General features: G+C 40.4%; 1 protein-coding gene across 10 annotated transcripts in view; it reads right to left on the bottom strand.

Annotated features, from left to right (window-relative positions):
* TENM3 (teneurin transmembrane protein 3) overlaps positions 1-27560 on the bottom strand; it is a 1679324-nt gene that overhangs the window by 215760 nt on the left and 1436004 nt on the right. For all 10 annotated transcript variants that reach the window (XM_073577886.1, XM_073577891.1, XM_073577894.1 and 7 more), the window contains 2 exons: positions 25056-25256; positions 9330-9515 (listed from right to left, as the gene is read on the bottom strand). In XM_073577886.1, the coding sequence (XP_073433987.1) occupies positions 9330-9515; positions 25056-25256 (387 nt within the window). The remainder of the gene's footprint in view (positions 1-9329; positions 9516-25055; positions 25257-27560) is intronic.

Genomic DNA, 27560 nt, shown 5'->3' with positions numbered 1-27560 from the left:
CTGCAGGCATTCCACATCAGTCATTGTGCTACAATGCCTCAAATATATTCATGCTACTGGTCATCAAACAGTTTGGCCACAGATCATTTAGAGGTAATTATTGGTGTTTTTTTTATTAAATGCACAATATTCATTCCTCCATATAATGAAGCCCAAAAGTACCGGTAAATCAATCATTCCGGATTATGGACATATTAGCATCAGATTAAAAAAACATGACCATGCAAATGTTAATGAACATGTGATGCCAGGAGTCCAGGACTATAATTTCTAGCTATAGTGGAAGCTCTTGTTCATGTATCATCAATGGTGGGGATAATCACAAGCAAACACTGCTAGCCATGAATATCATGGATCGGTCTATGCATATTGGATCGATTTGGAAGAAATGTTGATTTAACAGAAGGGATAGGGACCTGAAAATAACATGCTAATTAAAATCATCGCTCAGCTATCTGCATTTATTACAACCGGAGAAAAAAATGTATTTATTTATTTTATTGTTCATTACTCCACAGGGGATTAATTAATGAATGCTTAATAATATTAGTCCACAATTAGATCACTTATGTTTAACCACATGCTTTCTATGCATACACGTATAAATAGAAATTTTGGGCAGATAGATAATTGTTCACCACTATAGCAATTAAACAGCTGTAGCCTGTCTCGCGGGTTAAGTGATGGAGCTGCGGGCAAGTGCCTAGCAGATGGCCGGATACACCTATCGCACTGCTAAAAACAATTTTCTCCCCCAATTATTAAAAAAAAGAGGTGGTGACAAATCAGAATACGGCAGATTTTGCTGAATGCATCTTTACGCATTTGCAATTTAGATTATTTTTTTTTGTCTGTTTTATGGATTAAGAGGCAGAGTTCAAATATGTGGCAGTGACGTGATTTTGTCCTTTTCTCGAATGCCGGAGACCTCCAGCATAATTATTTGCTAATGTCATACAATGGGGAATGCTGTGGAGACGCAGCTGGTAAAGAATTCATGTGTATGGGATTTGTTTGTCGCACCAGAGGAAAGAATAAAATACATCTAGAATTACAAATGTTCCTGGGAATAACATATCTAGGAAATTGTAGTCAAGGAGAAATGGCTATGAGAACCATGCAAAACTAGAATTGCGTGGGGCTTCTTCTTCTTCACGTTTATAAAGTGCAGTGAATAGCAGTGGGGGAACGTGAAGGCTCTGGGCCCAATGTAAAATCTCCAATCTTTGACAGGATTGTTTTTTATTTATATGGGTCAAACGAACCTTAAGAGTCCCCCAATGCACCAGGGCCCACGAGCGACTCCAATCCATGCACCCATTATAGTTACGTCCATGGTGAATAATATGTCTAAGGCTGGTTTCACACTTGCTTTTTTTGTGCTGTATTTTAGCGCTAAAAAACGCATGCGCTTTTTCCCCCTATATTTTGCATGGGATGCGCTTATGTGCGCACACACATGCGTTTGTACGCGCATGCGTTTTTTTGTGGTGTGCACTCGGGCGCACAAAATGCATCCTGTTGCATTTTTTGGGCGTCCGACTTGCCTCAAAAAAACGCATGCGCGCGCAATGCGTTTTTTTACAGCAAGACACCCATTGTAAGTCTATGGGTGCGCATATGTGCGCATTGGCATGCTCATGTATTCGTTTTTTGGCGCATGCGTTTTTTTGTTGACCATTGGTTAGACAATGGAAATTAGGGGTTTGGGTTAGAGTTAGGGTTAGTTAAGGGGGTTTAGGGTTAGGGTTAGTATGGTTTGGTTAAGGGTTAGGGTTAGTATGGTTTGGCTAATGGTTTGGTTAAGGGTTAGGGTTAGTATGGTTTGGTTAAGGGTTAGGGTTAGTATGGTTTGGCTAATGGTTTGGTTAAGGGTTAGGGTTAGTATGGTTTGGTTAAGGGTTAGGGTTAGGGTTAGTAAAGTCATGGTTTGGGTTAGTGTTAATCCTAACCCTATCTTGATTTTTTTGGTGAGGCCAACTAATGTTGGAAAAAAACGCAAACGCGGTAAAAACACACTAAAAACGCATACAAACGCATAAAAACACTGCGTTTTTTTCATGCATGCGCATAAAAATGCTTGAAAAAAACGCAGCATTTGTATGCGTTTGTATGCGTTTTTTCCATGCGTTTTTTTGTGTGAAAAACGTGCTGCAAAAAAAAGCAAGTGTGAAACTAGCCTAAGGGCTCATGCTCAACCGATTTCTCCACATGAGAAAAATGGTCGGATCATTCTGATCTGACTTTGACCAGAGTGGCTTCGTTTTCTCATACGTGGAGAGAAAAAAAAACATTTCTTCACCTTGTCCTATCAGTTTGTGAAAATCAGATGTTATCCAAGTGCGGTCTGCTTTTTTTTGTTACAGACCCATAGCCTTGCATTGACAATTTAGATCAGACCCTTCGAATCAAAATCGGACGTTGTTTTGCACATAACTCGGTCCGAAGAAAAATTGGGCATGTGCATACGCCTATAGAATTTCATAGGTACGTGAAAACCCAGGATAGCACTCATCCAAAAAAACTGGTCATGTGCACGAGCCCTTAGGACAATACGAGCAAGGTCTACCGTAAGTAGTTGGTGGAGAAGACGCAAGAACAGGTAGTTTTCTTTCTTTATTTAAACTACTTTTTGTCCCTTTATGGCAATTGAGCTAGGTTCAATTTACACCAAATCGAATCTGAACTAGGGATGGGCGAATCTACTCGTTAGGACTCGTTACTCTGCGAGTAGTAGGGGACTCGCAGGAGTCGGTAGTCTGCGAGTTTCCAAGCGATTACTCGCACAGTAACGAGTCCAATGCACATGAATGGCAATCCTATTTTTTGCAGAGTTTCTTAGCGATTTTGTGTCAGCAGCTGGACACAAAATCGCTAAGAAACTAGGATTGCTTGTATTAAACTGTGAAAATCTCTCTCTCTCTCTCCCCTCCAGCGACTCGCTACAAAACTCGCATCCCCATTCATTAACATTGGACTCTCTAGACTTGCAACGAATAGCGAGTTTCCAAGTCGGACTCGTTACAACCTAGCGATTCCGAATATTTCAGGATTCGCCCATCCCTAATCTGAACCTCCGGGCCAAATTTGAGTGAATCGTCCAAAATCGAATTTTGAGAGACTCGCTCATCGCTACCCACCAGACATGTCCGTAACAGGAAATACTGGCATTTTTCATGAAATAACCATTTGTAAACAACTTTTCCTAAAATTCCGCAATATGCTATTCTTCCGTTCTTTTACCCTGGATATGTATAGCTATATTGACAACTGGATGTTACGATCATCCTTGTCTCTGGTGCTGCCCCTACAGACGCTGACATTGTCCATTCATTGCTGACACTGTCAGACTTTAAAGGTCCACATGCTATCAGCAAGGAAGGTGGGAATACTCATTTTCAGGGTTTTCTTTACATTTCCAGGAAGAATAATGGAAGAACTTAACAAGACCAAGTTCTAAGAACTAAACAAGTATTTACCTACCTAGACATGTCAGGAGAGCTACCAGATCTCCTGTAATGTATGGTAATATGAGCATCACTATTATTAACAGTATTGCTGAACCCAACCAAGAGATCATATTTAATTCACAACTATATCGATTTTAGCATAAAAACCCAATGCAGCCAGAAAATGCTGAGAATTGTCACATTCTGCGTGCATTTCATTTTCAGATCTGTGGCCACTGGGGAGATGGGCTTGTGGTATAGAAGTGCACGGACCTATATAGAAGCAACATCTTACTATTCACTAATGATCTCTCAGTATACTGAGGAGTCACACAATTTGACAAATAGCTGGTCCTTTGTATTGGAAGGGAATTACAGTTTCCCCTAGGCCAAATTTCCATTTCAATGATATATGCAAATTCTCTCTTCAGAGAGAAAGAGGACGTGAACTCTATAGCGCCGCCTGTTGGAAGCAGCGCAGCGATCCCACAAGTCTCAATCAACCCTTTAACGAGTCTTGCAATATGACTTGGGATAATGATAAAATGTACATGGAAATCAATGTAAATCAATAAAAAAGACCCAAGAGCAATTCAAAACCAGATGTTATTAGAAAATAGAGCACACGCCTCTTAATGTTAGTGCGATATGCAGTCACAGTAATGAAAACCTACATTTTCTATAATTCATAATCAATATCCTTGGGGGAAAGATATCATAGCACAGGGTATACACTAAAAAGATAGTCAAAATAATAATCATGAGAAACGTGTGCAGAAAAAGTGATTACATTCATCATTATCTCAATGAGATACAATGAAAACATTGCTTGTCATTAAAGGGAATCTGATTTTCTATACAATCTGAGAGCAGCTTGGTATAGGGGCTGAGACCCTGATGGCAGCAATGCGTCACTTGTCATTTTGACACAATCCCTGTTTTCTCTGCTACAGATCTAGCCGTGAACGAAATGCTGGGTCTTGTATGACCCCGCCCACAACACTGATTGGCTGCTTTCTGTTTGCACTGTATACATGCCCCCCGATGAAGCCCAGCGCGAAACGTGCGTAGGGGCTTTGGGGATCGGATACGCCGCATATGCACTCTCTATATGGGTATGCATGGTTACCTTTTCATCTCTTTCCCCATACCTTTTTGCACATAGCACTTTAATGGAAGGTTCTGTATGAATTCCCTATGTCCCTTGGCATGGATTTTACTTTGGCGAAAATAATGGACGGCTAAGGGTGAGACTATGCTGCATGGTGATGAATTTTCGTACAGACTTGGGGTTTCAATTCAATTTTGTACCATTGCGTGTACTATGTATGTGCGGCGATCCTACTCCCCTTTTTTCTGTGTCATCCCTGGTATCTGACCATATGATTGTACTTTGAATATACTTTTCTGCACCTGTATTAATAAAGAGCAAATAATTTTGATATTATAAAAATTTGATTTTTTTATTGATTGCTTGGGCGTTATACTCCAATTTCTATATAGGTTTATATATTGTCTTAAGGGAGTTGTCCTTTTATCATGCCATTATGAACATTCTTTTTTCAGTATAGGAAAAAGTATTATGTTCATTGCTATGTTGGACTATGTTAAACTGTATACTGACAAAGCTGCCAATCAGTGCTGGGGGCGGAGTTACACAGAGCAGATGACTAGAAGGCAGGAGACACCTAGTCCTGTAGTGATAATCTCCTACTGATAAAACACTGATTTTACTGAAACGGCAACACACAGTCAAGTAAGTGACACATTACAGGAATCAGTGTCGCTGGCACTACATCATGCTTCTCTCAGCTTAGATAGCAAAAACCTGAAGACAGATTCCCTTTAATGGATGTATATCTAATGTGTCTGCAGATAGCTTGTTCACTATGACAACATGGCCAACAGTCATCAATAGGACTCAATATTAAAGGGATTGTTCTATCTGAAACTTTTACGGCATATTCACATGATGAGCGCAATCATGTCTCCATTTTTTGGAGAATCAACAAAGGGCTCCATTGTCAAGTAGTGACAAGTGCAACAGCTGATTCTGTGGATATGCCATAAAGTGCCAGATGGTAAGAACCCTTTAAAGTAAGAATTAGATAGATACATTTAGGATTGAGGCGAAAAGCGAATACACAAACGCTAAAGAGAGTTCACAGATGAACTCAGCTCTGCTACATCTATACATTACAAGTCATGACATCACCGGTGACTAAAGTTCCACTATAATATGCTCTGCTGCGGGATTCCTGATAAAGCTGCTTTAGCATATCCCCTAACATATGGCGATAAGCATAACTCACAGCAAACAGTACGCCAAATGAAAATTAGGAAACTCCCTTATGTGTAGCAAAATCTGGAGAATGCAGGGAAGTCGCATCTCACCTGCCTCTTCATTCTGTCCCCCCAAGGCTTGAATGACAAATCACAAATCTTATCTTCTGGCTGCTATATTAGCTATTATGTCGAAAGCCCCAAATTTAGCAATTACTTAAATGAACAAAAATGATTCTGTGCTAAACTTTCATAACTTATTTTTTACATATTCAGAGAAAGTCTCTAGACGTAGAAAATATGTGACTTTATTGGTATGTTCACACTTTGCGTACTGGCTACAGATTTTTGCTCACCATTATTTAGATCCACGGTGTAAGTGTTTGTAGGAGAGTGTTTGTAGGAGAGATCAAGCACATAGGATTCGTAGTCAGCTGCCGCAGTCCAAAGGTCAAACCGAGTGACCGCTGATACATCAATTCTTATGGAAATAATTTATAGACTTCCATGCGCTGCTTGACGAAATACAGAATCCCACTTACGGTGAAAGATTAATCATTTAATATCCAACGCGTTTCGAAGTAAGGACTACTTCTTCCTCAGGGGAAGACAAACATCCCCTGAGGAAGAAGTAGTCCTTACTTCGAAACGCGTTGGGAATTAAATGATTAATCTTTCACCGTAAGTGGGATTCTGTATTTCGTCAAGCAGCGCATGGAAGTCCATAAATTATTTCCATAAGAATTGATGTATCAGCGGTCACTCGGTTTGACCTTTGGACTGCGGCAGCTGACTACGAATCCTATGTGCTTGATCTCTCCTACAAATAGGTGAGTGAATTTCTTTTAATCTTTTAATATTAACTCGGATAAGACCCTATTGCGCTTTTCTGTTCCTTTAGTATACTGCATAAAAACACTGCCAAAACACACAGACGACAAGTTTCATTGCATTATTTGCTGCGTTTTTGTTGTACAAAACAAATTTTTATTAAACATGTACTGTAGACAAATCACGCGTGTAATCGACGTGAAAAGACGGAGCTAAAAAACGCTACAGAAATGTCGTTTTTTTTAACTGCCAGGAGAGAAGGTTTTGGCTGCAGAAAAAAATGCTTCTCAAATTCTGCGCGAGAACACGGCCTTAACCTACAAGATCAATATATCCAGTGTGACCTCAGATCTGGAATGCTGCAAAATGTGACTTCTTTGTTAACTTTCCTAAACCAACAATCTGCTAATTAATGCGCAGCCTCAGCGTCTTCCTGCTAAAGGTTTTGTCGCTGTTCTTTTCCATTTTTCCAGCGTGCTGTTATTATTTGTCATCTACCAGCTCGGCACGTGTAAACCAGGAGGCAGTGGGTGTAAGATGAGAGCTAAGAGTGCTGTAGGCAAGCCCCAATTTAACCTAAGGCACCATCAACAGAGATCTGTGACTGCAGTCATTCATGACAGACCAGCAAAGTGTGGACAAAATACAAGGCCACATCAACAATGCTGGTTTACATTTCTAGGAAAGTGACAAATACAGGAGCCAACGAGGAGCGCAAACTCAAGTGCCTGCGCTCCCCTAGGCAGTGACAATACTTCTGCTCACAGACGTCAGCAAGCGGGATGCAGAAAGATGAGGAACTCGCGTAGAGGAACTCAAAATTCCAAGAATGAAGTTGTATTTAGAACGATGCAGAACAACACTTGATTACAAAGTATGGTCTCGGCCATGCATTATCAAGACAGTGACTGACCAAGACCATTTTGGTCCACAATTGTTAATTTGCTATCATAACTTATGACCCCTCATTCTATATTAAATTCACTGGATGCGATTAAATCAGATGTATTTTAAGCTGTTTTGGAATAGCCGAGTCAACAGTCTAAAATAACATTTCCCTGCATAGAGAGGGTAAATATAGGAAATTATCATGAAATTACTAAGCATTGACGGAAGGACCGAAATGCGTTGGGCTCTGTACATGGTTCATTGTTAAATAAAGCTGAATTTTTATCTACAACCTCTTTGGATGTGTAACTACACCGAAATTACGTCCATGTGAACAGTTCAAGTAGTAAAATTCCCCATTTTCACACATTTTGCTCTGCAGAAATGTATCTAAACCTCTTGGTAAAGAATGCACCTGCATTGAAATTGGGCATCTGCAGAAGGGACGAGCCAACTGCTAGCGACTGCCGGACTCCCAATAGAGACAGTCTTCCAGATTGACACACAATGTTGTCTATGGTTCAGGAAATGGCAATTCAGCTTACTATTGTGGTCAACATATGATTGCCAAGGTAGCTGTAGGAGATGCTGGGTTTCAAGACTCAAAACAACTCCACAGCGCCATCAGAAGACTGTATTCACAGAAGAAATTATGCCTTGGGAAAATGCCCCCAAACCGTCTCTTATCACTTTATCGGAGAGCATAATGTATATAAAGGTGAATAAACAAATACAAAAGAAATAGAAAATAATTACAAAGAATAATACCAAAGAATAGAGCCAATAGCACAAACTATAGTTATAGGCACACCCATGATAACCTAAACCGATATAAAAAAAATGCCTGAACTGTAGTGCAAAGGGGGCCCCAATTTAAATATGCATTTAGAGGCAGTAACCCTGCTATAAGGAGAATTGAAGGTTTCCGTAATATTTTCTCTTGAGTTCACCAAAAGATAAAATTTAAAAATCACATCAATCGAATAAGTTTATTATTAAAATAAAATATATTCGTTTGATTCCTTAAAGGATTACAAAATAATTCTAAAACTCAATCCACAAGATGGGGGATAAGTTATTTATTGCTGAGGATCAGGCCACTGGGTCTACACCTAACCTGGTTACATGGCTCAAAAGCCACATTCTTGGGATTGCTGGGGGTCCATCAGTTGGAACCCCAGAGATCATTATGTTATACATTATCCTATAGATAAGGGTTAACTTACAACATTGAGAATAGCCCCTTTAATCTTACAAAAATGACATGGATCCTATCAAATGTTTTCACACAGGCCTTCAACAACACATATTATCTAGTCTTTGGAGTTATCTTAATGTTTTAAAGGTCTATTCTCAAGTTGTCTGGAGAAGCCAAGAGCAATGGCTAGAGCAATGCAGTACATCGTTACACTTTACACTTTAATATACGCAATGTCAACTTTGCTTCTATTATGAATTCCAGACAGTACTATGGTTTATCCGTAGCTATGATTACATGCATCTTATCAAAGAGGACCCCTAGGCTAACTAACCTAACACCACATGTCAAGTTCATTTAGGGTAAACCTTTACGAATGCTTTAAGAAATAGGTCACTAAAACCTTCATTTGAAAATACAGATTATAATCTTCTGGCATGAAGCCTATGAAATGTAGAAGTGTCAAGTTTAACTCTACCTGAATTCTATAAATAGGGGTCAATAACTTTGCTATTTTATCTCCGCAGAAAAGGGGATAGGTTGTCAGCAGGGACGTTGGGAGGTATTATTAGGTGTACATAAAATTATCAGGTTGTTGCACTAACAATGAATAATGCCATACCATGTAATGAGCCAAGTAGGATGGACGTGAGATGGCCCCAAGCATTCCCATAACTTACCAATTGTGCAGTGTTCTCCATTCCAGCCTTGGTTACATTCACACTTTCCATCTTTGCATGTGCCATGCTCCAAGCAGCGAGGGTGGCAAGCTCTTTGACTGCAGGAAGGCCCGGTCCATCCATCCTCACATCGGCACGATCCGCCCATGCAAACGCCATGTGAGCCGCAGTCAACTGGACAGATTTCTATATAATGAAAAAAAAGGTGAAAACGTTGATAGAAATCCGCGAAGGCTTGATCTATTATACGCTAAACAACAAGAGCAGCAAAGATGTGAAAACCAAGGAGGATGAAGAACACATTATACAGAGGGCAGGCCACTTTTAGAATGGTCTTTTAACAAGCATGTTTGATTCCACTAGGTTAACAAAGCTTTGTACATGTTGGACTGATGGGTAAAGAACTGTGATAAAAGGCATCAGTAGCTAATACAAAGCCGTGTTTTACAGGTCCAAGAGGGACACAGAAACATTGAAATGGCCTATTATTCATACCACGGCCCTGTGTTCATTTACTTCAATTGGTTCCATGTGGACCTGCACCTTTGAATTGATTTGTTTTGCAGGTAAGCCTTTACCCAAGACTTTAATAAGGATCGTGACTTCATCTAATTTATTGCAATAACAGACTCACAAAGTTAAAGCTTACAAAAGCCATGCTTATATAATTACAGCTCATGGGTAGATCCTGTCACCTACCAAGATGAATGGACGAGACCTCCACATCATTACTGTGTAATAAACTGGTAAGAAAAGATTAACCTTATGCTCACACGGAGCGCTCCTTCTAGCCCCGGTCACACAAGAGTCACTTTAAATAATATATACAGAGAGAACCTTGTACAAATGCTCATTAAGCATGACATATGATGAGCTGTGCTGCAATAATACTTATCTGCAGTGTAGCGGCACAAGCTCCTGTGATACCCAGGTGATATCATCTGTATAAAAAGCATTCAGGATGGTTTTCCTGACAATCATTCCAATTATTACCCACTTCAATTAATGCAATACAGGGGAAAGAATGGCCAATCCGATCCCTCCAGTGTATTACATGGAAAAATAAGAGTGAATACAGTATGCTGATTATTAGGGAACCTGTCAAGATGATTTTGCTACTGAATCTCGTAGTATGGGCGAATAGGTCCTAGTACAAGAAGACCTGGTGTGCAATTACTGAGAAATCGAGCTTTGAAGCCACAAAGCAAATTAGCCTGGAAGTGCATTAGAGCAACCCCAATGCACTTCCAGGACAATTTGCATTAAAGCTTGATTTCTCAACACCGGCTCATCGCATTGCTGCAAATATATAATAGTAATATTTTTAGAGTGTGAAAAACTTAAATAAGTTCTGTTATACATTGATGCCTTTCCTTCAGACAGGTCGCCATTGTTTGATCATAGTTAAGTGGTTGCAGCAAATTCATCTCAATTACAGCAAGAAGCAGGTGAGGGGCTGTATACTTATTGAGTGACTTATGGACTTTGTTAATTTAGATAGAGAGGACTATGTGTGTATATAACTTTGGGAACATGTAAGAGGCGTTAGCAGATATTGGATTGAATACAAGAAGATGGTATCAGAGGGCTGGTTGCTGCTAGCAGCCAGGAGCAGGCTATGACCCCTTATTACATAACGTTCCAGCACGGAGGGGGAGCAGTGAGGAGCAGCGCCAGCGTCACAGAATTACAGATACTGTTAGGATGAAAAACAGCACTTTTCATGTTATCCTAATAGTCTATGAAGGTATGAGAATTAGGATAATTTTTTATCTACCCGGAGTACCCTTTTAATAAATAATAATCCCCAAACACATCAGACTAATGTCTACTGAACCTGATGACACTGACATGTTTGGCCAAAACTCTAATGTGTATGGGGGCTTTTATCGATTGTTTAATAAGGATTAATTACATTATTATTTTAATTCATTGCAGATAATATCGGGGGGAGATAAGAATCTAGCATATCCAATTTAAGACTGCCAATCCTTTCTAGAGATGTGTGGCAGTGGCTCTTTCACATAGAACACAGGAACGATCAGCAGAACAAACGTTCCTGTGTGTGGGAGAGTTGGGTAATGTATCTGCCAGGTGATTGATCAGTCAAATCACCCATCTGCTGACAGCTATCTGAGGTGTATGGGGAGCTTAATGCCAACTTCAGATGTCCATGAAAAATGGTCTGTGAACCACAATATCCAGTCAAGCTGTGGTTCCTCCTGACCTAAACTCAACAGCCTTACAGGTATACATACAGCCTATAGCCGGACTGTACTTCTCATATATCTGAATTCAGTCTAACACTAAGAGAAATGTCGTGGACTTTATGAACTAATAGTTTTATGGCGATCATGAAAATGTGATATGAGAGCTAAATGAAGCACAGTGGACTATAAAGCCCACTATTCTGTTGTGGAAGTAATGACTTTCATGCCCAGTCATCTACAACATCATCTGTGGTCGTTGTGTTCTGGAGTTACTTTAATCCATTTTGTACATCCCGGCACAAGAGCCCCCATTTCTTTGCTTTTACTCTGGATAACAATGCCTTTGTTTTTTATGCTATCTGACTACTTTGTTAGCGAATCACAATTCACAACAGCCTTTGATGTTAAAAGCATATATAAATAATGACTGCCTTTGCTACAGATGAAAACAGTTTTTCCAATCTCAAGGGATAGCCATTGTGTCACTGGTGCTGTCCGGAGGAAGAGAATCTCCTTGGAGATTTATCAGAGAAGGCTTTGAAAATATTTTATTAAAATCATCACATACAGATTTTCCCCTCATTAGATTTATGCTACTCAAGGTGAGATATTTTGCACATTTTTATGCAATTCTCCTGTGGTCTATGAAAAAATATAATTGGAGCAATTCTCAGTGGTCATTAGACAATTACATGTCTACTGTAGGGAAAGTCATAAGGATGTCTACTGATTTACAGCTGTATGGCACAACGGTGGTTTGAAGGACTGGGAAAACCTTTACGAAGTATCACTTGTGTGTATTGGCCCTAGGTCACAAACACAAAAAGCTGAGGGACCCGCAATTTATTTACGTTACTTTTAAAGGGGATCTTCTTTTCTAATAACTTAAAGGGGTATTCCCGTCTCCAAGATCCTATCCCAATATGTCGTAGGTGTAATAATAATATTATTAGCAAATACCTCCAATTAGAAATGTAGCATAGATTTTCGGATTTGCTATGTCTCTTTCCTCATGTGCAGGCATTGCAGGACATTAGGTATCCATGGTTATGACCACTGATATTGACAGTTAGCTAGTTGCTAGTGGTCGTAACCATGGCTACCTAATATCCTGCAATGCCTGCAAATGAGGAAAGATACATAGCAAATCAGAAAAACTATGCTACATTTCTAATTGGAGGGATATGCTAACATTATTAGTATTAAACCTATTACATATTGGGATAAGATCTTGGAGATGGGAATACCCCTTTAATGTCATATTGTTAAAATATGCCATCATTTAACTATCATGGTGGTCCAACCTTGAGGACCCCCAGTGATCATTGAAGTGAAGGACTGCAGCACCAGGTTAGCGCAGCATCATCTTTTAATTTTTTCTCTGCAGAACAGTTCTGTACTCCCGAATGCACAAGAAAATGCAGTCGTCTGCACAGTCATGGCCAAGTGCTGCTGTGCTGGGAACAAACAGTACTAAGAAAGGGCATAACAGTCTTCTCATTTGAAAAAGTAGCACATAGCTCCGAAAAGCATTTTTTGTGTCCCATTTACTAATAAATGGCTGTTGACTTTGCCTACAATAAATAATACTCAACTGCGGTCATCCACCAGGATCCAAGGTAGATGGCTCATTGGTCTGTGCTGGCATAGGAAGCAAAGATGACGCTGTTCAACCAACTATTGGACCACTGTGGCTTGTGATAACGCGCAGTCGGCAGGTGACTTGAACGCCATGTCATTGAATGTTTTGATGTGCAGTCCAAATTACCTGACCACTACAACTTATTCCAAATTCCAGTGATCCAGTAGCAGGTTGATTCATGTAGGCATCAGTTCTGGTGCAGGTGTAGACTATGGAGGATAACAGGTGAGGAAGATTTCTTTTGTTATTTTAGGACAATCCAACATCCAGGTAACAAGACCTTTTGGCCTGGAAAACCCCTTTAAGAATGTCATAGAGGTCACCTTAAGAAATTTCCAAATAAACAAATTCTGTGAGATGTATTCAGACTGGGACGGTAGAATACATTATAAAATTAATACTAAAAGGGAAAAAAAAGCCCCATTAGCGGAAAAAAAGTCTTCCACTAAGAGGCCATTTAAAACTTAACATTTTCTAGTAAAAATTTAAAAAATATTTTTCTATGAGTCAAAGATATATGATCCAAACTATATCTCCTCATTCTACTGCTAGTTATATTAATGAGGTATATATAGAAACACAAGTTATACAGTAAATATAATAAGGAACATAGTCCAGAATGTTGACCTATTGTTGTTAGAACCTAGCTGGATCAGAGGTGATCAAAACGTGAGCAAACACTCCTAGAGCCCCCGACATGTTTCGCCACACCTATGGCATCATCAGGGAATAGGAAAATTCTCCCTACAGCTGCTCACTTCCAGCCATCGGGGAGCTGTTAGGGCTCGCTCACTCGGATCAAATTCTGTCAGAGTTTGATCCGAGTGTCACCTTAGTGTAATTTGATTCTCTTGCATGAGAGACTTGTATCACAAGTGCAGCGAAGGAACATTTAATTTTTTCCATCTTTTCCATTGTCTGTATCAGTGGTAAACAGGCTGCCCTCCGATGACATCCATAGACTTGTATGTACACATCATCCGATTATCAAATACACTCGCTGCAATGGTTTTCTCATCCCGAGTCAGCATGAGAAAAAAAGCGCTGGTCGGCACTGCAACATAACATTGGGCACAGGGATATCTGAAAAAATATGAAATAGCACTTGGCCATGTTATACGTGAGTGTGAGTGGACCCTTACAATTACTGCTCACGACACAGAGAGTATTAAATAAGCAGCCGCACTGTCAGAGGATTGCAATAATGTTCAATTTTATTTTAACATGGCTTTATCATTCACCACACCACTGAATATCCAAAACAAGCGATGATGGATAGAGCAATGGGTAAGTGATAGGTTACGTTTCGACCTAGCCCGGGTCTTTTTCAAACATCGCTATGTCCAGTTATGCCAGGTACATGGTATGATTATAGTGTGCTGACCACCATAGGGTAACTTTCCAAAGGGGCGAGGGGCGCTGGACTGGGCGGGGGATCAGGTGTAAAACGCACATTGCAGGTCAGGCTGTCAATCAATGTGCCTGGGAGTGGTTACAGCTGCGCTCACTGCATAAGGAGCCATGACAGTAATAGCTCGCTGCGCCACTCTGATGAGTCTAAGCAGGCGGCTGTAGGAAGAATATAGTAAGCCGCGAATTGGCGGTTTAGTAAGCCGTTAAACAGATTTTAATGCCACTTACCAGTAGATCAACGCTATAAATTCAGGTAAACAGTTTTTCGGGATGTGACAGGTTTCCTTTAACAATTATATAGGGTGATGGATTTAATAGGGAAATGGCGAAAAATACCAGTAATAGGTCAATTTATTCCCATTCCATTTGGTGTACTTCACAGAATCCTAGCAACTCATCAGCAATTAACCTCTATCTCTTAACATTAGACGATGGGCGCAGATGTTGTTACAATGAGAAATGTGTTCTGCAAATAGATTTCTATGATAACGCGCTCTCCATAGCACCTGAGCAAATTGGGATATCTACATTTTGCTCCATTATCCCATTCCGCGTCATTGTTATCAGCTGTGGATGATAATAAGGTGAACCAGACCCTGCTGTTATTCCCTCACATTCATTTTTGCATGATATGGGATCTTTTAACTTTTTCTCAACAATACCTATCCAATAAGAACGGGCTAATTAAAGTGGAGACGGGGTGAAATTTGCATCATTATAACTTTTACCTATCTAAAGTAATCTTATCTCCATCCGTCAACCCATTTCTGTCACTGTTCCGTCACCATTAATTTATGCTGTGAGCTCCAGGGTGACGAGATATTGAAGGTACCTGCATAAATGTAAGAGAGCCATGTACAAGATACATAAGGACAATGTGATAACATACTGACAAGCATCTTGATAAAACACAGTGTCCTGCTTGGCAGAGCTCATGGTCTGTAGAGGATTAACCTTCCCCAGGATTACTATATTTCAACATGGTCTCTGATGTATTCGGTGCAAGGAGACGGCTAAGGTGAGAAATTTCATAGACAGGAATTACCAAATATACAAAATGGAAAGGTTGTGCATATGACGTGTGGCCCTAACTATGCAACAGAAGAATAGGAACACAAGTTTACTGACAATTTGCCCTTTCAATTAGATTTGGAACTTCACCCATAGAGCTAGCAACAAATAGGCAATATCTAACGTTGATTGTCTATTCCATGGAAGAATACTGTCTATCTGGTAATGGTAGCACCAATAATAATAATAATAATAATAATAATAATAATACGGTCATTTTATTTCTTTAGCGCCAACATATTCTGCAACACTTTAAATTTAGCAATCTATAAAGAAAGAAAAACAACCAAAAAGTCAATGAATCAAAATCAACTTTAATGAATAAATACATTATTAGGAAGCAAGGTGGTGGTTAGTGGTGAATGCACAAAAGATGAGAAGGCGCACACCCAAGTGTGTAGATCAGATAGATAAGAACATATATAGGTAGCTATATGGTATACATGTGTGTATATATATATTCATACATATTTTGCTGATTAAAAGACGTAACCCCAAATTTTGTGGAGAAAAATAGGAAAAAAATTTTTTTTAATAAAACGGTGGCGCCTCTTTTTATCCATGCAACTTATTGCTTACCAGGGGTGGTGGCTGCGGTGAAGCGGGGTTCCAGGATCGCTGCTGGAGGAGGCAAGAGTGGCACGTTGATGCAGGCCGCAGGCTGGGACGAGGGGGTGTTCCGCTGTGGGTAAAAATTGCTGCAGTGCTCTGTGGTGCTGGGGGCTGTGCTGACATTTTGTGAAAGCCCGGAGCCCCCTGCACATCCATTAATGCGATGCGGTGGCCTCTGGGAAAATGGCTGCCGGTTGCATGCTCAGATTGAGACCTCGGGTGCTGAGATCTCGCCTCCAGAGATCTCGTTGCTGAGATATCAATCTGAGCATGCGCCACCCCCCGGCAGCCTTTTTCCCAGAGGCCACCGCATCGCAGTAATGGATATGCGGGGGGGCTGTGGGCTTTCACAAAATGCTGGCGGAGCCCCCCCCCGCACCATAGAGCAGAGCGCCGCAGCGGTGCACATCGGAACACCCTCTCATCCCAGCCTGCAGCAACGCGCCACTCTTGCCTCCTCCAGCAGCGACCCTGGGACCCTGCTCCACCATGGCCGGTAAGGTATATTTTTTGCATTATAAGACGCACTATCCCCATTTTCCCCCAAATTTTCGGGAAAAAAAGTGTGTCTTATAATCCGAAAAATACGGTACATATCGTATAAATACTGTATATCAAACAGAACAAGATATAGACAGTGAAGTGTAGAGACACTGTGGTCAAAGGCTGTCTAGGTCTGAAAATAAAAAGTCTGTCATTATCGTCAGCAATGTGAAATTACATCTTTAGTGCATATAATAGAAATATACATGTATGAATCTGCAGGTCTGGTGGATACTATAAGAAAAATGCTATCATTACCATCAACAGTACAGGAATAAATCATTGGAGCCTATAACAGTCATGTACATACATAGATATACATAGAAGGGGGATATATAACTACCCTCAAAAGTACTGTAAGTTCAATGGTTCAGGAACCATATGTAATAAAGAGCTGATGGACAGTGAAATATAGGTAGGTAGCTATATACTATATAGTGTTTATATATATAAACTGATAAACTGATAAATATATCAAATAGATCTGCAGGGTACATATACTATCATTAAGCAGCTCCCCAAGATGAGTGACATCTACCCAACTCATGGGGTGGAAGCCATTCATTCGGGGAGCTCCTTAACAACAGTGTATGTTCCCTGCAGATCTATTTGACATATTTTCAGACATATACATATATATATATATACATACACTATATAGTATATAGCTGCCTATAGTTCACTGTCCATCGGCTCTTTATTACATATGGTTCCTGAACCATTGAACATACAGTACGTTTGCAAGATAGTTATACATCTCCCCTTCTATAAATTGATGTTTTTATCTATTTTACCTACACAGTTGGTTGTGCCTTGTCTTCTTTTGTGCATCCACAACCACTTTGTTCCCTAATAAAATATTTATTCTTTAGAATGGATTGATTCATGGACTTTTTGGTCGGTTTTCTTTCTTTGTAGGTTTTGCACGTTGTTTTACCGACTTGTCCAGTTGGCATCCACTTACATGTATATCTCAAATGTATATACTTCTATATACTCAGCACTCCATCTTATATATTTTGTGATGCGCATAGATATACACTATTTTTCTTTGCGTTGTGTAGTTAAATGGTAAACATGTATTGAAGAACAGATTACTCAGGATGTCTATGTTTGCATCCCTTCTGATGTGTGTAATGTGCAGAAGAGCAGTGTGAAACGTTTGGGTTCCCATATGAAAGCAATACCTCAATCTGTGACCAAACAGAAAAACTTTGAATTATAGTTTTGGGTTTTGACGAGGCGCTAAATACAACATAAAACTTTATTTTCTGTTGTTATTTTCTGTAAAAAGTCACTGTAGCCCCATATGGCCAATTAATGGACCCACCAAAACGAGGGGAACCAATAGTTATCTCTGCACCTGCTACACCACTGCAATTTATGGCTACCAGAGGATTACCTAGAAAAACTAGCACAGAATGCAGCCCTGCACTAATAAATCCACTGCTGTGTAACAATAAATTCCTCTTTCCAAAACCAAATCAGATTAGAAGGAGCAGAGAGATAAAAGGATAAAACAAAGAAATTCTATCCTTATATAAAAGAAACCTCCGACACCTCCATTTTCTCCAAAAATCATTTCTTTCTACAGTAGGTTCAGTTTCTTATTAAGAGACCGGAGATGGTTTGATTAACTTCAAAGCTCCAGAATATCAACTTGACGGTGGGAGAGAGGGGTTTATTTCACCACTACCTTTTTTGTTCCATCTAATCAATTTTTCATTAGGGTGAAGGTGTTTATCAGCTTTTAGCACACAAGCTTTGAACTGAATGCGTCAATCTTTGTAATGAACTTATTAATTAGAACTAATTTAATTCAAGTGGAATTGAAGGTCTAATTAATGGAATGACTGCTTATGAAGATAGAGGAAAGCTGTGTTGATCTCCAACCTAAACACTGCAAGGGAAAGATTTTCTTTCCCTGCAGCACTAGAACAAACCGATTTGCTATGCTTAGATTTATTACATCATGATTACAGATGTCTGAAGGTCACCTCCTGCTTTTAAGATTATGTGCTCCTCAAAGGTTATGCTTAAAAAGAAAATATACAATCTGTTTTAAGGCGGCATTACTTGTCTCAATAAATGCGCCCATAAAACGTCAGTTCAACACGGGGAAGAGACCAGACATGTTTACTTTCAGAGACTGCTCGGGCCTAGGGACCTTCCAAACAATATTTGTAGCGTAAGATGATTAATATAGGGGTAGTATAATGTCCGGTTCTTATTCATTACAAGTTTAATGAGAACATTTCATGTTCCAGGGATTTTAGTAGTCTTAGCCGATGGAGCAGTAACGGCCAACTTTCATCATAATCTCTATGCGCTGAAAAGAAAAGGAGTAATTTTAACGTAGGGCAGCTGAAGTCTTCGGGTCCCATCATGCAGACACACTAATATTACCTTAACATGGGAATACATACTTACCACTAGTCACCAGCTAGCTATCATATTTCTATAAGAATAATTTTCTCCTGTGATGAGGTATGACCAGCCAGCCTCAGTAAAGCTCTTTATACTTATTTGACGGGCTGATGGCTCATCGCTCATTGGGTGCACAGCTATGTCTCCTGAAGACCTGATACGCATGAATGAATGCCAAACTTATGTGTTTTCATCGGGAAATGCCTCCGTACACACTATATAAAAGTCAGTTGAACCTGATGATTTCAGCCTCCGATCTAATGTGTATGGGGGCCCCCTCGACTGTCCCAACAGATTATATTGGGAGACATAAGAAATGGTTACTTGGAATTCAACAGCCATCTCCTTCTGTTTGGTGGGGAGATAAACATTATCTGGCTCTCACGCAGAACATAGGAATGTACAGGCAAGCTGAGTGCTTAATTGTATGGGGGTATAACATGGCATGGGGTGGTAACAGTCTTCTCGCCACGGCATGCATGATGCTGATGACTCTGGCTGGTTAGGATCGATAGTGTAAAGTTCAATGAGGAAGGTCACCAACCAAACATAAACCGTCTCTTGCTGAACATCAACATGGTTGAGAATTATGTATAATAGATAGAAGGTCACAAATATTTCCTTCACAACATGGAGCATCTTTACACACTGTCTCTCTACCTCTTCCAGGCTTACTTGTTTCTGCCCCCAAGTTCATTTGCCTTCAACACAACCCAACACAGGACTACAGTCCAGTAAGTAAGAGTCCTGTCCTCAATCTGTGGTTCAGTGTCCTCCTTTCCCTTGGGGGAACTAGTTTGCAACTATGGCAGTCACTTAACTTCTTTGCTTGCTGATGCCTTGGCTTCTTCTCACGTTATCTGTTCCATCCTGGCCCATTATTTCTCCATCTTCATGACTCAGATCTGTACAGCTAGGTGTCCTGTCCCAGAACCCGTTTCCGGTAAAGTACTCTGTCCTGCTATAGCTTTTCCTTTATCGCTCAGGATCACGCCATCCTCTGCCTCGGTATCACTTACTTTGGGGACACCCAACTCATGCAGCTCTGCCAAGTACTCAGACCAAAGGTCTACTCTAGCTGCAAGCGAGGCCCTGTCTGACTCATTACCAAGAAGTCCTCTCTGATCTTGCTACATAGCCCCTCCCTCTAAGGGCTCATCCCAACTCTAAACTCTATCCTTACCTACTCACTATCTATTGCTGAGCAGAACACAACTCTATCACATAACAATGTAAAATATCATAATGCATCATATGATATATCAACAAGGGGGAACGGGAGCACAATTTCCATCTTCTTACAGGTGCACAAGGCAAAGATTTTTTTTTTACCAGAAGCACTCATACCCACCTAGCTTACACTGAGAAAGCGGAAAAAGAAAAACGAAAAGAATTCATGCATAAAAAAACAGAGCATCTGCTCTTTTTGAGTGGCAGAAAACTACCATAAATATTCCAGGGCACTTATTCCCTTCCCTTTCTCACCATTTTTTTTTCATTATCTGTTTCAAGCTACATCGGAATTTCCTCAATCAGGATCTCGATTGAGCAAATTAATAAATCCTTCTCATGGTATAAAAACTTTTTTTGTATGTGATCATAGTGTTATCCGATTTTCTCAGACAGGGATGAGACAAGGCGTAAGCACCTGTCTAGGGCGCCACCTACTGCCTACCGGAGGGGGCACACTTTGAAAAAACATTGCTGAAAGCCTGCAGCCGCCCGACGCCTTGCTGTGGCCGCAGACATTCAGCTGTCATCTCAAGCAAGACGCAGGCCACTTCTGGACTGTACCTTGTTAGAGAAGGCACACATAGGGGATGTTGGATGGAGTGACATAATGGTACCATCCAGTATTCATTGCTGCCATTCATAAAAGAGAAGATGGTGGACAGGAGCCGGGATTAGGTGAGTATAAGGTTTTTTATTTTTTTTTAATTCTTATATTACTGTGCAGGGCGGCATAAAATGAGGGACTGTGCAGATTGGTAGGGGATAAAATGAGGGCACTGGCTGTGCTGATGGGGGAAAAAATAAGGGACTTTGTTGATTGGGGAAATGAAATGAAGGGAGGGTCTGTGCTGATGGTGAATAAAAAGATGGGCTTTTGCATAGGAGGGAATAAAAAGAGGGACTGTGCTGATTGGAGGGGAATAAAATAAGGGGCTATGCTAATTGGAGGGGAATAAAATGAGGGGCTGTGCAGAGAAAGGAATAAATGAGGGCTTGTGCAGATGGGGAATAAAATGAGGGGCTGTGCAGATTCAGTCTTCCCAGCCTGGTGCAGGCTAGAGTTTTGTTTTTGGTGTCCTTCGACAGAATAGGGAGGTCTGCAGAGACAAGTTGTGGATGTAAAAAGCCATCATATCATCTGGACAAGATGGAGATGAAATTAAAAAGTTGACTCCAAAGAAAATGTAATCTATAAGGAACCTGGATGTAAATGTTTATTTTTGATACTGACTAATTCTCATCAGTACCATGGTTCCTGTATGATCCACAGTCTGATTACGGCTGCTAATAACAATTCTCAGTATCTCTTTACCATTGTTAAGGACATACTGGGATTTGAAGGGTTGTAAGTTCATGCGATACAACTGCTAATGGGGCTGACTTGATATTACAATTGATTGTTGTACTAAGCTTGGTTCTTGCATTCAAGTACTCTTGGTTCTGGTCATGTATTCATGTACTTATGGTGGCTCTAGTGACTTATTTATGTACTGATGGAGGTTCTGGTAACGTATTAATTTCCTGATGGTGGTTCTGGTGATGTAGTCAAGTACTGATGGTGAGTCTGTTGATATATTCATGTAGTGATTGTGGCTCTAGTGATGCATTCATGTACTAATAGTGGTTCTTGTGACATTCATGTACTAATGATTGTTTTGGTAACTTTTATTTACTGATAATGTTTATATTCATGTGCCGATTATGATTATGGCGATGAACATATCAACAGAATAATTATCACTACATGAATACAGCACCAGAACCAGAACAACTATCACTACATCAATATGTCATTAGAACCGGAATACATTACCAGAACCACCACCAGTTTTTTGCAAGTTGTATTTGTCGCACGACGGATGCAAAGCCATCAGACGTATCCCTTTATTTATAATGGAGGTTTGCTTATTTTCCATTAGGGTATCTGCCAAATGCTGGACACCTTAATGGAAACCAAATGGCTCCCATTATATTTATGCTTTATTAGTTTCCATAACTATCCTTGGGTTCTACATTTAAAATATAGGATGTCAGGGATGAATATCGCTATGTTTCCCCTGTATTGTGTAAATGGGGAGCAAACAATGATTGGTTCTGTATCTAACTGTGAAATTGAACTTCCTGATAAGTAACATCCCTAAAGAACACCACATTTTTTACTTTCGATGACAGTTTTTGTGAAAAAGACAACAATCCTAGTGGAAGTGGTCATCAGAGTTTGGTACCTAACCTATCAGAAGGGAAGAGAGGAGATGCATTAGGAGTCATGTTACCTTAGTCTCTGAGCCATTCCTTTGCTTTGGGTATGGGGATGGGGGCGCCATTGAATTCATCTGCCTAGGGCACCACAATACTTTGTCCCTGCCTTGCTCTCAGATTAGGAGAAGATGGAGAAAAAAAGTCTCCATCTTCTCCATTCTGTCAGTCCATGGAAATCAGACTGCACACACATGTCATCCAAGTGCAGTCCAATGTTTGACACAGGCTCATTGACTTGCATAGTAAACTGTGATCTGAATATCAGATCAAATTCGGGCATACTGTGGTTTGCATGTGCAAAGCTCCAGAGACTAACATTGGTCTGAGTGCGATCCATGATTTGTTGGGTCGCACTCAGACTGAAAATATGGCCATGTGCATGAGCCCTTAGACGGAGACTTTTAAAATTTATCCAGGCTTGTAGAACAATAGGAAATATTAGAAAACCTCTCCTACATCCGGGTTCTTATCATTTGCATAATATATTCATAGTGATTTGGTTCATTTGCATAACACAATCACAAGTAATTATTACAATTTATGTTTTCCTCTTGTGAGTTATGAGAGGACTAAAGTTTAGGGTAGGTGAAAATTATGCCATTACTGTACTGGAATGTGAGAGTGTATGAATAAAGGATACATCACTGTCACCTGTCTGACCGCTGGTAAAGGGACTGCTGGAAAGTTTTGGTCGGTTGTGCATTGTTACCAACAATGAAATTTATCCGTGATAAAGGCATGCGCTACAAAACACATTGTATGCTGCTCTTTTATATTTTTCATTTATATACTGTATATATAACTTGTAACTTGAGAAGTGCTGTTCTAGGATAAGAGAAAGAACTTAGCTCTTCTCACTAGTGATGGGCAGTCTGGCTCTTTTTTGGTAAGTTGGAACATTTGACTCTGCTCAACAAAAAGTGCAAACTCTTTTGGATGCCAAACGGATTCCTATTTATTATGTGATCACCTGCATTTCTGAGGACAGGTGGACAGATATTCATTACCGTCTGCATCAGCACAGGTTGATCTTACCCCCAGCGAGAGCCAGTCAGAGACTGCAAGCGGCTCTCACTGAAGGGAGATGGCTCATCGTGCCAGATTGGTAGCAAATAACCCACCCATGCTTTGCACTTGATTGAGTAATAAGGAAATGAATACCATCAGTGCTTATCTTTTGTGGTGCAAAGTCTGCTGTCCATTTGGGAAAAACTTTTGTTTTTTTATGCTCCTTTTTTAAGGAGGTGTCAGGAGAGACTACTGTAGAAAAAAATGATCCAATGTGTATTGCTAACTAGAAGGGGTTGTCCGGTCCAAATCGATAAGTCTGCAGTCACTCTGTGTAACTGCAGACTTATGAGTCTCCCAGCGCACGCAGTGTGGACTGCGGGGATTTGCCGGTTTCTGACATGGGACCGGAGGGTATGTACAGTGGGTACAGAAAGTATTCAGACTCCTTTACATTTTTCACTCTTCATTTCATTGCAGCCATTTGGTAAATTCAAAAAAGTTCATTTTTTTTCTCATTAATGTACACCACGCCATCTTGACTGAAAAAAAAACAAAAATGTAGACATTTTTTCAAATTTATTAAAAAAGAAAAACTGAAACATCACATGGTCATAAGTATTCAGGCCCTTTGCTCAGACATTCATATTTAAGTCACATGCTGTCCATTTCCTTGTGATCCTCCTTGAGATGGTTCTACTCCTTCATTGGAGTTTAGCTGTGTTTAATTAAACTGATAGGACTTGATTTGTAAAGGCACACACCTGTATATATAAGACCTTACAGCTCACAGTGCATGTCAGACCAAATGAGAATCATGAGGTCAAAGGAACTGGCCAAGGGGCTCAGAGACAGAATTGTGGCAAAGCACAGATCTGACCAAGGTTACAAAATAATTTCTGCAGTACTCAAGGTTCCTAAGAGCACAGTGGCCTCCATAATCCTTAAATGGAAGAAGTTTGGGACCACCAGAAGTCTTCCTAGACCTGGCCGTCCAGCCAAACTGAGCAATCGTGGGAGAAGAGCCTTGTGAGAGAGGTAAAGACGAACCCCAAGATCACTGTGGCTGAGCTCCACAGATGCAGTAGGGAGATGAGAGAGTTCCACAAAGTCAACTATCACTGCAGCCCTCCACCAGTCGTGATCCTTTTTCACCTAGATGGCTGCCAAGCTTCATCTGAACATCTACAGTAATAGTGGGTTAATTTCAAAATACATGTTGCATGTCTTGTCTAAGCAACAGTAAAGTGGAAGGAAAGTAAGTTCACATTATTGCACCCTATTAAATATTTAAGACACTATTCTTACCAGTAGAGCAGTCGGGTCCGGTCCAGTTGGGATCACAAGTGCAGCTTCCAGATTCTTGAATATAGGTACCATGACCAGAACACTGATCGGGACACATGGATTTGAGGATTTCACAGTTGGTACCACCCCATCCTTGGTTGCAGTGGCATTCACCATGAATACAAACCCCATTATTTGAGCAAAATGAATCCAGGCAATCAGCTATGGAAAGAAAAAAGGATTAATTACTGCCCATATCATGTTATACACTCTGTCTTGATATATTAATTTTCCATGTCTTTTACAAGAACTACAGAAAGGTTTTTGACATGAATACCCTAACAGTGAGACATAATTTACTATAAGTAGATACTAGTGATTTCTGGAACCTGTATAAAAAGCAGTGAGGGTAGAAAAAAGCCATTCTCTTGGCACTGACCAAGACACAATGTGACAGTTTCGGCAGACAATTTCTGTTTTAATGTATCAGCTGAATACTCTACATCTTCCTGGACTGCCATTAACGTGCTCTGGATGATGAGACTTAATTCAGCAATTTGACTCAATAAAACGTTACACTTGTAGGGTCAATGGTCTGAAAATTTAATTCCCGGGGACTTAATTGCATTCCTTTGCACATGCAAATCAATAAAAACAATTTGATCACAGAAAGAAAATGGTGGCTTCCTCTAGAAGAAGCCAACACAAAATGGCCCGTGCACTACATAACAACATCACAGATTTCCTAATTCTATCTCGTAATGCCAAAAGATATGTATCGTGTTTCACTCCGGTTTAGGTTCCTGGAGAGCGTTAAATGTATCAGAAAAGGATTGCTTCTCTTCTGTACATCCGGAACGTTTCATATGTAATTTCATGAGGCATTGTAAGTATATGAGGTCTTTGAAAAGGTGATACACCTCATGACATTAAAGAGGTATAGAGAAAATGACAAAGAAGAAAAAGTGATGATAACTCAAGACATGAGGTTGCATAAATAATATTTCAGTAGAAAAAGTAGTTTGGAGGTGATGACGTGATCTCTAAATTACAAAGTGCACATACGGATATGCCTGGCAATCTATCAAATACCTGCTGCCATTTTTCAATTGGAAAGGGGAAATACTATTATTTATTAGAAGCCACAATTCTTGCCTTCTTGTATTATTTTTTACAGATCTATGGCTGGTTTCACATTTGCGTTTTTTAGCGCTGGAAAAAAACGCTAACCTGCGCATGCGTTTTTTCCCCTATATTTAACATGGGTGCGCATACCTGCGCGCTTGTAAGCGCATGTATGCGATTTTCATGCGCTGCGTTTTTTTGGGGTGTGCGATTGGATTTTCCAGACACATCATGTTGCATTTTTTGGCCCTGCAAAAAAGCGCATGCGCACATATGCGCACGTTTTGCGCTAAAAATGGCCATTATAGCCTATGGATGCGCATATGTGCGCACTGGCATGCTCATGTAAGCGTTTTTTTGCATATGCGTTTTTTTTTTTTAACCATGGAATTTAGGGGTTTGAGTTAGAGTTAGGGTTAGTTAAGGGGGTTTAGGGTTAGGGTTAGGGTCAGGGTCAGGGTTAGGGTTGGGTTTTGGGTCAGGGTTAGGGTTTAGTATGGTTTGGCTAAGGGTTAGGGTCAGGGTTAGGGTCAGGATTAGGGTTAAGTATGGTTTTGTTAAGGGTTAGGGTCAGGGTTAGGGTTAGGGTTAGGGTCAGGGTTAGGGTTAGGGTCAGGGTTAGGGTTAGGGTCAGGGTTAGGGTTAAGTATGGTTTTGTTAAGGATTAGGGTCAGGGTTAGGGTCAGGATTAGGGTTAAGTATGGTTTTGTTAAGGGTTAGGGTCAGGGTTAGGGTTAGGGTTAGGGTCAGGGTTAGGGTTAGGGTTAGGGTTAAGTATGGTTTTGTTAAGGATTAGGGTCAGGGTTAGGGTCAGGATTAGGGTTAAGTATGGTTTTGTTAAGGGTTAGGGTCAGGGTTAGGGTTAGGGTTAGGGTCAGGGTTAGGGTCAGGATTAGGGTTAGGGTTAGGGTCAGGGTTAGGGTTAAGTATGGTTTTGTTAAGGGTTAGGGTCAGGGTTAGGGTTAGGGTTAGGGTCAGGGTTAGGGTTAGGGTTAGGGTCAGGGTTAGGGTTAGGGTTAGGGTTAGGGTTAGGGTTAGTTAGGGTTTAGGGTTTGGGTTAGGGTTAAGTATGATTTGGTTAAGGGTTAGGGTCAGGGTTAGGGTTAGGGTTAGGGTCAGGGTTAGGGTTAGGGTTAGGGTCAGGGTTAGGGTTAGTAAAGTCATGGTTTGGGTAGTGTGAGGGGCCACCTAAAAATGTTGGAAAAAAACGCAAACGCGGTAAAAACGCGCTAAAAACGCATACAAACGCATACAAACGCTGCGTTTTTTTCATGCATGCTCATAAAAATGCTTGAAAAAAACGCAGCAGTTGTATGCTTATGTATGCGTTTTTTCAATGCGTTTTTTTGCGGGAAAAACGCGCTGCAAAAAAAAGCAAGTGTGAAACTAGCCTATCAAAGG

This window comes from Dendrobates tinctorius, unplaced genomic scaffold, assembly GCF_039654945.1.
Source record: "Dendrobates tinctorius isolate UK_male_01 unplaced genomic scaffold, ASM3965494v1 ptg000008l, whole genome shotgun sequence".
In the NCBI taxonomy this organism is placed as follows: domain Eukaryota; kingdom Metazoa; phylum Chordata; class Amphibia; order Anura; family Dendrobatidae; genus Dendrobates; species Dendrobates tinctorius.
This window is presented reverse-complemented; position numbering and strand designations above follow the sequence as displayed.